This window comes from Populus euphratica, unplaced genomic scaffold (assembly GCF_000495115.2).
Source record: "Populus euphratica unplaced genomic scaffold, PopEup_1.0 scaffold63.1, whole genome shotgun sequence".
Classification (NCBI taxonomy): Eukaryota; Viridiplantae; Streptophyta; class Magnoliopsida; order Malpighiales; family Salicaceae; genus Populus; species Populus euphratica.
In genome coordinates this window covers 640,621-655,928 of record NW_011499942.1, presented here as the reverse complement: position 1 = coordinate 655,928, position 15,308 = coordinate 640,621, and the positions used below count along the sequence as shown (strand labels likewise).

Here is a 15,308-nt window from a genome sequence, read left to right as displayed (position 1 = left end):
TGATTGTGGCTCACATCTTACCTTGGTTTTACGCCCAAAAACGGCTAAAACGCCCTCTATCGATCAGGGATAGGCTTCCTATCCGGTTTTCTTAAAAACTGGCAATCAGGGTCTTTTTTAGTCAGATTCCCAAGACTATGTCAAGCATGTTCTTTATGAAAATGGGTTCATAAGTCATGAATTGCATGATGCTTATCTTGACTATGATGAGACTTAAGAGTCAATAGAAGATTATCTAAAGACTCTCTGTGTTTTGAAATAAATCCCACCTTTTGATAATTTTCATAGGTTTTGCGGGATGCACGTGATTCCTTGAATATGGTGGGCTAGTAAAATCCTCTTTGTAAGATTTCTACAGTCTTTTTTTTTACGAGAAATGATCCTCACGTGCCTTAGAGTGAAAACATTTAATGAAATTACTTACCTCATTGTCGGGAATGCATTTTTAAAATATCTGATTAGGACAATAATTGAATAAGTAAGGGTTATTCCAATAAAAATTTTGCACGTTGCTAAAAAATTTTCTTTTGTCTTCAGTACTCTAGTGAGCTGGCAAAAATCTTGAAGTAAGAAAATTGATATTTTTAGCAAATCAAGACATTAAACTAAGAGAAAGTATGTTTTACTCGGTGCCTCATAAGTACCTGCGGTGTCCCAATTTTGAGCATTTTCAGCTAACAAGTCTAAGTACTCCATTGCTTCATCAGGGTCTTTATCTTTAAAAGTTCCATTGCACATCAATTCAACCATTTGCCTATCTTTAGGTGTTAACCCTTCATAGAAATGTGAAACCAATCTCCATGTTTCAAAACCATGATGAGGGCAAGTACTAAGCAAGTCTCGATACCTATCCCAACATTTGTAAAATGTTTCTCCTGGTTTTTGAGTGAAAGTGGTGATTTGTCTCTTGAAAGAGTTTGTTCTATGAGATGGGAAAAACTTCTTTAAAAACTGCTGTTGCATTTCATCCCAAGCATAAATGGATCCTAATCTCAAATTTTGTAGATCTTTTAATGAAAAAGAAAAAAGCTTTAATCTGATGGTGTTCATGTTACAATTTAAGTCATTATATGTGTTTCAAACCTCCTCAAATTCCCTTAAATGCAAGTATGAATTTTTCAAAGCTAAGCCATGAAAAGAAGGTAAAAGTTGAATAATGCCTAGTTTAAAATTAAAATGAGATGCTTCAGGAGGAAAGAGAATGCATGATGGTGCACTTGTTCTTGTGGGATTCATGAGGTCTCTAAGTGTTCTAGCACGGTTATTCTCATTATTCTCATTTTGAAGTGATTGATTATCTTCTTCGGCCATATTTTCTGAAAATGATGAGGATACCCTACAAAGTCTACCACTTAATATACGTGACCATACTCTCATGTGCGTGTAGGAATATAATAAAAGGAAGAAGAAAACTAAAAAAAGAAGAAGAAACAAGAGAAAAGAAACACAATTATAATAATAATAATAATAATAATAATAATAATAAATATATAAAAAAACAGAACGATGTCATTTTGAACGATATTGTTTCTCTTTCTTCTTCCCTTAGATGTGCAGTAGGGGAAGAAAGAAAATTTTTGTTTTTTTTCTTTAATTTTACTGCCTCTCTCTCCCCGCGTGCTCTGCCAAGACCCAAAGCTCCACACCCTTTCATGATGAGAAATCGAGGGAGTCGCGCCCTGTCAGCCACATCCACTAGCCAACCAACCTGGTGCCGTGGCAGGGCAGCAAAGCTCTGCTACCTATACACAACAATAAGGCGGCAATAAGGATGCCTCCACTCCTCTTTGCTCTATTAATATTACGCCCATCACCAGGAACAGAGGGGGAGACTTTTTGAAATTGAAAGGGGAGGGAAGTTTTGAAACGAGGAGAGGTACTATGAGAGTGTAAGGAAGAGAGAAACCAAGAGAAAGAAGGGAAGAAGATAGGGAAGCTTGAAACAGCAGGGGAGAGTACAAACACACCAGCACTAAAGGATCATCATTTTTCATCTCACCATCTTCTTCCCCTGTTGTAGCACCATTAAAGAAAAGACAACAACCTACGCCTCGGCACAGGGAAGAAAAAGAAGAAAACAACTGCTGTCATCGGGCTTCCCAGCCACTGCCACCTTCCTAACCACCATGAGGAATCATTGACTTCCTCTCTACCGCCACTAGCATCATCGCCAGTTGCCACTACCCTCCCAATAGACAACAACACTATGAGAAGCAGGAGGAGGAAACAAAAACAAAGGAGAACAAAGCTGAAGAAAAAAAAACACAGAGAAGAGAAAGAAGAAAGGCCAACTACCATCCAAGCCATTGTTGTTGTTGTTATTATTGTTATTGTTGTTGTATTATTGTTATCTGTAATTTATACAATTAGCCTTCTTGTGGATCGATCCCGATCTTGCTGGGTTATTTATTATTTCGACACTCCTACACTTGGGAGAAGACATCAATCTTTTAATCGTGTCACAAACCTTTTAGTCCCAAGTTTTTATCACTAGGCCACCACTTAGATAGTTTTAATATGCCCTTCTTAATTAGGTGTGTGTATATATATTATTTTTGTTGTGTTTTTTTTTTTTAAATTATTGTTATTTATTTTAGGCCCACATGAAAAAGCAATTAGAAAAAATTAAACAGAATTCCCACATGAAATGGGAATTCTGTTTAATTTATGTGGGAATTCTGTTTAATTTTTTCTAATTGCTTTTTCATGTGGGCCTAAAATGAATAATAACAATCTCTATTATTGACATCATTTGCCCATGATGTAATTGCTCTTACGAATTGCTTTATACCTCTCTGATCTTAAATAAAATAAAATAAAGCAAAGCAAAGTGCTAGCTGTTTTTTGCGATGGAAAAACATACTTGGATTGATCTGTTTAATATTTTCCATCTCCTGTCATCCTGACTGAGATGCTGTGTCAATCCTAGCATGCGGTTAATCCTATTGTTAGGTAAAATAGTATGATTTGACACCAAGTGGTTTCCTCTCTTTTGCGAAGAAATATCTCATAATCTTGTTAGCTTCGATGCATGCGCAGCTGCACCATCTTGCCCGCATTTGTGCAAGGCATTGTTTACATCAGCACTAGTAAAGCATGAGAAGATGGAAAAAGTTTGCGAAAAAAAATTAATTTTTTTAAGCTTTTAAGTCACATCAACAAACCATTGAAGAATCTATTCTAATTGTCTTAGTTTTTCACGATGATTAAGCTACAGGACTCAGAACTTATCCTCTTCATCTAGAATTTTTTCGTGATTCATGCTGTCTTCATTTCAAGCTCGCTCCTAGATGTTACCTTTCGCCATGTTATCTGACCCTACACACCTAACAATTAAGTCCTTCCGAGCTCTCTTGTACAATCGAAACACTACCCACATGTTTTTGTTGGATATTATTTGCCTTTTGTCCAATCTCCATTTCAAGCTCAAGGAATCCATTGGCATACGGCGTGTTATTGATATGATCATCTCGGTTTTGGTTTTCCAATTTTGTTTTCAATCAAGATTTTTTAAATTTATTTTCTTTTATGATAGTCTGGTTCTTAAATCGAATCGAAATGACGTCATACACTATTCATTTTTAAGATGCTTTGCTGATGAAATTATGAATATCGAATTATTAGATAGAACTTACGTAGATTGTTTTTTAAAAAACTAAACCAAGCTTGTCCTAGGGCCTATCTAGATAGTTCTTGACCAATCACCCATTTTTTCCATTCATGAAGGACATCCTCTACCTTCCATAAAAATGTTAGTGACAAGGAAGGGAACGATATCAAAGGCTTGATCATTAAGGCTTGTTTAGAATGGTTTAGAATTGTAATGGTGATGGTAGTTTAATTTTTTTTATTTATAAATACAATAAAATAATATTTTTTTATTTTTTAAAATTTATTTTTAATATTAATAGACCAAAATGATATGAACTTATAAAAAAGTTAGTTCTTTTAGATTTTGTAGAAAAACTTAAAATTTTTAGAGAATACAGTATTTAAAAGAAAAAACTAAAAACCAGCCAAGGCTTCTCTAGAGGTAAGGTTGAGAAAGTACCATGTCAATCGCGTATACAATTGAACAATTAAGGCAACCCACTTCCCTACATAGATGACAAAACATAATATTTGTGTCTTGATCTGAGAAAAGACCATGACAATTGACATGATTCAATTGGAAGACAGAACCATCATGCCATGCCAATTTGAGTCCGATTATGTAGGTAATTTTCCATATGGCCATGATTATTAAGGTGACATTGGCATATTTTTAACTAAGTATGTGGATAATTGTCCTTGTGATCATGATCACAGCTACTAAATTATTTTTCTACTAAGCATAACAAACATTAGTGTGGTTTGGTGGGATAACAACGGACAATATTCAAGCCAGAAACACCAACACCATTGCATCAGCTAGCTATTGATCTAATTCTGTTCTGCATTTTCTATGATATGACATGTTTGGTATTATAGTATAAGCTTGTTTGGTATTATATTAATGTTTATGTTTTAAAATGTTTATTTTACTTGATAATATATTAAAATATTGATTTTTTTTATAATAGTACGTCAAAATTATATGTTTAAAACCAACATATCAAACTAATTTAAAATAAAAAAAAATTAATTATTTTCAAAAATATTTTTGATGAAGTAAATAAAAAATAAAAAAATTAATTGTTTTCAAAAATATTTTTGGAATGTAAAACCAAACAGGTTTGTAGTAGTATTTTTTTAAATAATTTTTATATAAAAATATATTAAAATAATATATATATATATATATATATTTCACATTAATATGTTGACATTATAAAAAAAATATTAATTTAATATTTTTTTAAAACAAATATATTTTTTTAAAACATTCAAGAATAGAAACCAACGCTATCTCCTAAACAGGGTAGGAGGAGAAAATAAGATCAATCAAAGTAAAATATACCATAGCATCAAATTTGGGCCTACAAGGTAGAATGTAGCTCTCCATTAACCCATCAAGTCCCTTTTTGTGGGGGCAGAAGGTAAATCTCAATGTGGGTATTAGGGCCCATTATTTGCATGCTATGTGTCCAAAGTGATTATTCACGGTGAGGTATTTGAATGTGTAATAATAATTTAAATATTTTTTATTTAAAAATATATTAAAATAATATTTTTATATTTAAATGTTTTTTTTTACATTAAGATAAGAAAACATAAAAAAATTACTTTTTAAATCAAAAATAATTTTAAAATTTTTTGAAAAACATGTTTTGAACCGTATTTCTAATTAATATATTTAGAGGCTTATTGAATTAATTTTGTAAATGTTCAACCACATTGTTTTTATTATTCAACGGGAGAATAATACCTTTTGAACTTAAACTATTAAGCGCTAAATTATCAATGACCAAATGTTAAGTACACTTGGACATATACTTGAATTAGACGACAAAGGGATCTTACCAATTCAAAATGGGATTATGTTATGCTCCATTCAAATTCTTTGATAGCTCAGTTCTAACAGAAATAAGATCATTTTTCAGAAAAACAAGACAAAATCTACCACTAGGTGGTAGAAGAGTTGCACAAATATATTCACCATCACTAAAGAAAAAATAATTGTTATGTTGATTCCATTATATGCCGTCTCACCATAAAACTGTGGATCGCTGTATTTTTTTTTTTTTGTCAGGTGATGCACAGAAATCAGGACAAGGGAAAGGAAAAATGGCAATTCCAACACGGTCCAAGAAGGTTGTGAATGGAGCTAGTGCAGACTAAAATCCATAGCAATCATGTTTACCCCCTTAATTCTTTCATTAGCTTTTACTGTACAAAGTGCCAAATACTTGTTTCATTAGAATTTTAAGAGAATGTTTGTGCAAAAAATAGAATTATTTGCAATGTGCTTTTAATTAACATTTGGAAATGTGCTTTTTTCTTTTTTATTGTCAGATTTTTATGTTAATTACTATTTTATGACACACATATCTTTGTAACTTGTTCAGGCATCAACCACGCACCAACTACCGATGTTACTTCATTTATGTTGCTATTTATTCTAATTTGCGTTCATGCACGAAAGCTAGGCTTGTAGTGTATTATATATATATATATATATATATATATATATATATATAGAGAGAGAGAGAGAGAGAGAGAGAGGATGTTTCTTTTCTGTTTTTTTTGGACAGTTTAGTGCACAGATTAATATATTTTTTGTTTGTTTAGCCACCAACCATTGATGTAACTTCACTTTGCTGGTACTTTATTCGGTTCATTTTCAGGCTATTCAATACACCTTCAATTAATTTTGAACGAAAGAAAGAGTACACACGGAAGGCAAGTGTCTAATTGACAAGAAAAGAAGAAGAAGAAGAACAGATAAATACAGGGAAAATAAATCTTAAATTAGAATTTTGAACTTCCAAATTAAACATTTAATTCGAATTATTTAAATCCCATCACAAAACAAGGCCTACTGGCCTATTGGCCCAAGTTTCTTCTTTACTCATTTATTTACATATATATATATAAGGAATTTTGGGCACGCACGGATGAAATTGGTGGAGTAAAAACAACATCATCCACGTAAATATCAACCTCTACATGCACAGATTTAATTTGTTGCCAATAGGCACATATATATCGGCCTTTTTTTAGCAACATATCTCTGTGCCAACAAATCTTGATCACATCTAATAAAACCATCATTACAAAGCATTAGTATTCTCCCCCCCCTGTGTGATGAACCTTATCCTCCAATAACTCCTTGATGCTATTTGATCAGCTACATAGCTTCTGCTGATCAACTATCAAGATTAAATACGACACTCTCTATTATCAATTAATTAGTGCATAATTTTACTATGCTAAAGTCACAGTCCAATTGCGAATGAGTGTGCTAGGAGAATTGCAAATTAATGGGGTTAGACGCATGATACCGAACTTATATTAAGTCCTACATGATAGATTAACTTTACCAAATACAAAGACTTGTTTGGTTAACAAATGATATTGTCAATGATCTTAATCAAAGCCTCTTCTGATTAATTTTTTTTTTTTATCTTATTGGTATAAAATTGATGGATCAGAGACTTATTTGTGATCGCTAATGGAAATCAATCGCTAGGTCAATTACCTACACCGAAAAAGTAGTTGTTGGGTCCTTCCATGTTAGCTTGATTAGTTATAGAAAAAAAAATGTACGAACAAAAAATTGGCCCATACAAACGAAATTATTGATGAAGCTTAACATCTGTTTCGAATGTAAATAGAATCAATTAATGATTAGTCATCATCGGATGGTAAAAAACAAGTTAAAGTTCAGTGAACGGAGAATTGTACCTTTGATTTTCCATTTCTCTGTCTAATCTTGTTTAAAGGCTACAAAATATTCTCCAGGAAGCTGCTTCGAAGCAAATGTGTCTTGCCCTAATCAATCGTCATATATGCATCATGTATATGTGTGTGTCTCTCTCTCTTCTTTTCATTTATATAATTAATATTTTGATCATAGGCAAACCATTAGCGACCAAAACCTCATTTTCTAGGACCATGAAAATACCTTTATGAAATGGTCTTTATTATCATGGGAAGCCAAAAGGGATTCCAAATTTCCAATTACTTTTTACAAAAAAACAATCCACGATTCCGTCATGTAAAGCAAGTTGGAGGACAGGAGAGCAGGCTTTCCGACCATTTTGTGTATCTGGCATGCAAACTTTCACTATTTAGTGAAACCTGTTCAAGTCTTCGTAATTTTGGTCTCTTTGATTATTATGTGATGCACGAGAGAGGACCACCTAATAAACCCAGAACCAAAAAAAAAAAAAAAGTGAAAAAAGTATCATGAAAATTCAGGTTATTTGATTCTCCCCGTCGTGCTAGTCGTCCTTGATAAATTTCGTGTTGACTTTTTACTAAGTTTAAATTAAGAAAAGAAAAGGCAACAAATATGGTGCTAACTCATGCCTTTCGGGTTCATTTTTCCAAAATTGCCCCACGTTCTTTGGATGAGAAACAGCTATCATTACAAAAAAAAATTACCCTTTGAGGATTAATAGGTATAATACGAGTTGAAAACCTAGTTGATTTCTATGATTAAAATAAAGAAAAGATAAGGATCAATAATGACATTTTAAAAAATTGTATAAAGATTCTTTTTCGTTGATCAAATAATCATCGGCGACAACCCTTTCCTCCTTCCTCATCTTTTTTTTCTTCATTATCTTCCGTTGTTTTCTTAATAATTCTATACCAATTTATTAGAAATGGTGCTTAAAACTCCCAATATCTTCATACATTTAAGATCTTAAATTAGATTTATCCATCACATATATTTTCTTTTTTAAAATACATTTTCTTCATTAATATTAAAACCCAGCATTGAATGACAGGTGGAAAATAGATAGATTGTGCAAAAGAAGATTAAGCAAACAAAGCAAGATGTTAGTGAAAATTGATAGAGGGACTATGCCTCTCAATTTCTTGGATTTCATGATCACAAATAAACCACTGTATATGCTGATTACTATGGAAATATAGCAGTGTATGACATAACATGTGCCTCTATAATTTATTGTTCTTTTAGGTGTACCTAAATTGGTCAAACTATCAGTAATCTATACAAAAATGTCTTTTCGAAATAGGTATCTTGAGAGGTTCCTAATAAATGAACGATAAATATAGATTGATGGCATTGTCAGAGAATGATGGACAGTCCCCATGTATTCATCCAAAAGCTGTTAGAGATAAGGGAAATCATTAGGCTTAGCTCATCTTGCTTTGAAATTCAAATATTGAATATTGGAGCATTACAGCACTTAAGAATTTATAGAAATTACGCATATAAGTGATTGATATTTTTTCAACACCATGGTTATATTAATTATCGAGTTCGTGGAATACCCAAAGAACGTACTATATATCACTTCGATCCTTTCATATTTTAAATAGGTCCCAAAATGGATCATAAATTAAACCTTTTGTTCTTTTCTTGTATCGCTATATAATTCAAAAATCACCATTCAACAATTAATTAGAAAACCTAAAATAAGGCATTAAATAATTTCCAAAAAATAAATAAATAGATCAGGAAAGTATATATTTATATCTACAAAAAACATCGACTTAGAAGTCTTATGTCTAGGACAAGACTAAGGCGCTACTCTTTGCTCCCTATTGTTAATGATTTAATTTCGAGTGGTAAGGTAACTCATCTTTCTCTCTTTGTTATCTTACCTCGGCTGTAACATAAAGGTAACCTACTTTCTCTCTTTGTTATCTTAACTCGGCTGTAGCATAAAGATAACTCATCTTTCTCTCTTTGTTATCATATTTATTGTACGTAGATTAGGTTTTGAGACCCCATGACCTCACTATTCTTCGACAAAACAATAACCAATCGATCAATTTTGGATTGTTGGCATCTTTACAATATCACCATGCCATGTGGGTAATATCATTTGTGTGAGTATGTGCCGACTCCAATACCACATTAAAGTCAGCTTTGTGCTATAATTGGCTTGTCAAGCTTTTTCAATATGGTTAACGAATTTAGGTAAGACCTCAATCACCTTTGGATATGAATGCAAGTAGGAAGAGCAAATCACTCAGAAAGTTAAAAAGAAACTGTAGATGTAATATTCTTAGATAACAATTTTTGAATAGAATGATGACATATATTGTTATTTAGAATATTTACAAAATGGTGTGAATTGACCATGCCATCCCATCGCAAATATTTCTAAAAACTATATATCACCCAAATTTAAGCTTATTTATGCAATACATGCATGCACTAGATACATAAAAACTACTAAATAACGTATACGTACCTAGACTCTTAGGGTTTCTATATTACTCTATAGGGTATACAATATTGAGCACTTTTGTTATACCGATAAGTGGCATAATGGGTCCGATGATGATGATGGAGACGAAGATTTAGCGAAGCCCCAGAGGTCATTCTCGTTGGTATACACATGAGAAGTATTTGCTTGAATGTTTGATGATGATCTATGAGAATTTTGCAAGTGTGATAATTGCATGTCATCATCAGGGGAAAGACCAAAACTCGCATTTAGGCCGTTGCATGTCATCATCAGGAGAAAGACCAAAACTCGCATTTAGGCCTGTAGTAAAGCAAGATAAATGCTTGGATGTCTCTGCTTCATGTCCATTAAGTTGTGATGCCACTAGACGATCAAGAGTTACCCAATCGTTAAGTTGCCCGGATTTGGAGCCATGAATTACGGATGATGAGATCATGTCGAAAGTGCCATTGCCAATTTGGTTTGAAGAGGAAGGTTCATTCTCTGTCAGCATCTCATCGTACGATTGGTGATAGCAAGATTTGAAACTTCGATCTTGATCAAAAGATGGACTGCTTAGTGGAATAGAAGGGAGTGGTGGGCTGTCTAGCCGAGGAAGGTGCATGAATCTTTCATGGAGCCCATCACTGATGCTATTGTCTGAGAGAAACCTTAAATTACTGTTGTTGTTGGAGATATTCATGTTGCTAAATGTTTCATTCTCCATCTTGCAAGTCCTTCCCATATAGAGAAGTATTTGATCAAGAACTCCATCATTTCCTGAACCAAGAATCTGATGAGCCTTTGAATCCAATGAGCTTGATGAGCTTTTGGGACTCTCAAGGGCTTTTTGATAGTTCTTCTTTCTAAATACCCGGCAAACCACCCACCCTTCTTCAGGGATTGCCTCTCCTATAGGATTTGAGACCTGCAGGATTAAGAGAGTGAACAAATCAATACCATATAAGCTAGAAGCCTAGAACCGAACATGGAAGAAATCTATACCAATAGTTTCCTTCAAGTCAAAATACATGGAATATTGTATGAGATCTCAAATTCGAATCCTGTTTAACAAACAGTATAATTTTCATTTTTGTTTAATTTTCATCTTTGAAATCAACTTCACTTTTAATTATAAAGAATGGTCCAGTTTTTTTTTTCATAGGAAAAACAAGAATAAAAAAACAGAGACAAGACAAGAAAAGGTAAGAGTATAGGATATTCAAGCATATAAAATAAAATTAAAAGTGTAGGGAAGATACGGCTTACATTAGTGTCGTTGGTGCTGTCATCAAGCCTATATTCATGCATGATCCAATCGGATTTCTGTCCATGTGGAGCTCTTCCTCTGTAAAACACAAGAGTCTTTCTCAATCCAATTCTTTTAAACCCACTATAGATGATCTTATCACGGCCAGTGGCTTTCCAAAACCCAGCAGCCGTAGCTCGATTTGTTCTAGTCCCTGTGGGATATTTCTTGTCTTTGTGACTAAAGAAATACCAATCATTCTGTGGTGTAGATCCTATTTTGCACTTCTCTACAGCCCCAACAAAGGATAATTTCCTTAGTCAACATGTTTGGAAAATAGAGAGAAGTTATGTAGAGAAAGATATAAATGGAGATCACACTAGCTTAATTATTACCTTGGATGTCCCATGGCTCAAGCTTATTAAGATCAACCTCGCGAATTACATCAAGGTCTATCTTCTCATTAGCAACTTTCTTCCTGAGGTAGTAGTGAAGAAGCTCTTCTTCTGTTGGGTGAAATCTAAAGCCTGGAGGGACCTGAGACTGACCATTTATTGATAGATTCATCATATCCTCAGGCATTATAGGTAGTGAGGCTTGAAAATATATGATCAATGTACATGTAAGAGAAAAGTTGAGTGGCTAGAGATCAATATGAAAGAGAAACGGAAATGAGAGACAACATGTACAAAGTTTGTTGAGGAGAGAGGGTGCGTAAAGGGTAATGCAGTCACGATAATTTATAATGGTTTGTAGGGCATGCGAGGGAAGGGTCCAAAAATGCATGAAAAGTTTTGGAATCAATGCTATTAATGTACTTAGTGTGGGTTCTAAGCCTTGGAGAAGAGCTAACCTAGAAGCTGATACTAAAGAGAGAAAGAGGGTGTGGTTTTATAGGCCCACAATATAGGTACTAACAACTGGGTCCATCAAAGAAAAAATAAAATAAATTCAGACTGCGTTAGAGGTAACTATTTGTATTTGTGTGAGCAGGAGGAAAGCCCCATCTCAACTACGACCCATTACCTTAATATCTATTTGAAAGGCACCTCTAAAACCTCTACTATCCTAAAAAATTCTCTTTTTTTTTTCCCTCACTCTAAACATCACTCGTTTTACTTGTGCAACCACCTCAACGACAAGAAGCCAAGTGAGAGATGATGGGGTCGGGAGGCACTTAGCTTTCATGCATGGTCCCTGAAGGAAGAAAGACATGATGTGCTCTGTGGAGACTCAGCAACTTAATTTCCATATTTCTTTCTTCCTCACCTTTCTCTTTTTTATTCACATTTTATCATTGCAGTCACCAACTATGTACATCATGGCAGTAGCACAAGAATAAGATGAGAGTGATCACTTCTCGTGGGGAGGGGGGAGGGGAGTAAACATTAATACAGTGTCTTAAAAAATTCATGAAGGAGTGCAAATACTGCTATATATTTCAAGAATTTTGGTATAATTTACGACCACGTGCCTTGAAAACCTTAAGAACGGCTACTAGAGTCCAAGTGGAGTCCTACATAATTGTCATGTACCTACGAAATCGTAAGGGAGGACTCTCTCGTAGACGTGCATTTTCCTTTCTTGAACTTATTATATTTTCCCTTTCCATGATTTTACATGACAACTGCTGAATCTTTCTTTCAAAAAAGAAAACACTTCCCTCTAGAGTCAAAATGGCAACCACTAAGAAATCAGTGGTGAGAAAGGCATCTAATAATGCGTTCCCATTTTGTTTCTTCTCATTCTTTGTCTTTTATGGAATGGGAGATAGAAATTGTCTATCCCAACTCATGTAGTAGTATTCTTTAAGTTCCTTTTTTGACGTAGCGGTAGAATTATTGTTTTATTATTTTTAATTTTTTAATTTTATATTATTTTTGTGTTTTTAGATATTTTAAAATACTAATATTAAAAATAATTTTTTAAAAAAATTATTTTAATATATTACCAAATAAAAAATATTTTAAAATATAATATATATCGTTATCTCAAATAGATTCTAAATTATCCCATCTAGCACAACCCTTTTACATTATACTTGTGATTTTAGCTTAAACCCAACTAAAATGAAAAAAATCTACTATATATTGATTAATGCTTATACATTAATTTATTGTTTTCATTAGTGAATTTAGGATTAAAAACATCATGTAGGGAAGATATATATAACATTGTTTAGTTGGTACACTACTAAAGAATTAGGAAAAAAGAAATGAGAAAACTAACGAAAAATATTTTTTCATGGTTTAAAGTTTGAAAATACAACGCTAAAATAACAGACGGATATTTCATTTGTGATTTTAAAAGAAAAACATGAGCAACTCAATTTCAAACCCAATCTCTCTCTTTCAGTTTTTCCTTCTTCTTTACTCTTTTTCTCTCCAACAAAACCGAGCAAGCCTTTCCAAACCATCAATTTCAAAATTAGTTAAACTTGTGCTTTATGTGCTAGGTTTTGTGCAATTCCTCGATTTCTCACTCAGATGTTGCAAATTTAACTTTAGTTTCTCATTTTCTTTCCTCTCATTTCATCATTATTTTTCAAACCCTAGTTTTGTTTGGATGTTAACAATTAGGAAAAATCTTAAAGTTAAAAAAATCCATTAATTTTAAGGTATTTTTATATGGGGATTTTAATGATTGATTAACTTGACATTTTTTAATTAGTTGGGTTCATCGTTTTTATCTTAAGATGGTAATTTGGATCTTAAGAAATTCAAAAGGTTGATAGTTTCACTTCTAATTTATTTTATTTTGTTGTATCTTCAATGATGTCTTTATTGTAGTTTCTTAGCTTAGATGCTTGCTTTAGTTTGCTTAATTCAATTTATTATTACTATTTTTTTAATAAAATTTGTAAACCCTCGGTCAAAAATAGATAAATATAGATTAAATAGGGTAACTATTAATTAAAAAATAATAAATTAGAAAGAAAATTTTATGAATCAGAATGACTATTTTCAAGAGAATAATTTGAAATTAGAGAAGATAAAATAATAAAATAGCATGTAAAATATTAAGTAACAATAAATCATGAAAATTTCTTGACCATGTAAAAATAATGATTTAAAGTTGGCAATCAAATGAGCTTACCAAATTTATTGGCATTTAAAAGGAGATAACTAGATTGATTGGCATCCATGAGGGGATGATTAGATTTGTTGGTAACTAAATGGGTTTGCTAAACTTGTTGGCATTCGTGAAGGGATGACTAGTGTCACACGTCCTTGCGCAGCGTCGTTTGGTGATTTTCATCTTTTGCTTGATTTGAGGTTTTGAGAGTTACTATCTAGTATTTGATTGAGGGCTACTAGAAAATCAGGATTTACTGGTCAAGGTCAGAGATTTGAAGGTAAGGGATTAGTTATGGCTATGAAAGATATTAGCACTCCTAATACACCCTACCTGAGGTAAGCTGCTTTACAATTTGATGTGATTTAAAAATTTGAAATATTAGTCAAATTCTTAGGGTGGTCAACTTTTCAAAGAGTATTGAGAGGTGTTGATGTCATTTTGATCAGGGATTTTGCAAATTTGGCCAATGTTCTTCCTGTTTGACAATCTTGTTCTAGAATCAACTCTCATATTTCAAAAATCATGTCTATTCAAAGTTTAGTTGTTGAAACAAAATAAGAGATATGTCTATTTTGGAAAAGATTTTTTTAAAATTCAAGCTTCTTTGGTCAAAGACCCAACACACACTATTCAATATAGTCCTTTGATTGTCTTATATTTTGAAAACATAAATGACCCGTTGTAAGATTGAAATGACTTTTTCCATGGTTCTTTGTGTTTATTTTAATCTTTTGATCTTGGGTGTATCATTTGATGGTATATGATAAGGTGACCTTCTGTGAATTTTAAGTAAAACAAAAGGCTCAAGTCAAAACTTAAGGATTTATCAAGAAAGATTGTTTTCTTTTTTAGCACCAATTTTATCAGCATGCATAATAATCAGTAGCTTGATTTATGAAGTCACGACCTTTACTGAAAAACACTTTAAGTTTTGAGAGCGCTATTTATCGGTTCAGATTGCTTATTTGATTAAAAAGGACTTCTTACAGCACGTAATGCAGGCTATGATTCATGGTTATGAAAGAAAAGAATTTCTCAAGCTTAAGATGTTTGAGGGTTTTAAAGACCTAGGATCAATATCAATTATTCATCAACTCTCTTTCTCTTGTTATTATTGTAGAGAAAGTGACATATAACCTTATTAATATCAAATATCAGAATTGTCTTAACATAAATCATAATATAAA

At 32.7% G+C, this 15,308-nt stretch overlaps 1 protein-coding gene across 1 annotated transcript; it reads right to left on the bottom strand.

Annotated features, from left to right (window-relative positions):
- Positions 1–9,615: 9,615 nt before the first annotated feature.
- On the bottom strand, positions 9,616–11,905 carry LOC105137143 (NAC domain-containing protein 43-like). The gene is made up of 4 exons (XM_011042772.1): positions 11,439–11,905; positions 11,064–11,332; positions 10,078–10,722; positions 9,616–10,031 (listed from the first exon to the last, which is right to left on the bottom strand). The coding sequence occupies exons 1-4, from the start codon at positions 11,623–11,625 to the stop codon at positions 9,876–9,878; spliced, it is 1,257 nt and encodes a 418-aa protein (XP_011041074.1). The 5' UTR covers positions 11,626–11,905; the 3' UTR covers positions 9,616–9,875.
- Between the last annotated feature and the right edge of the window lie 3,403 nt (positions 11,906–15,308).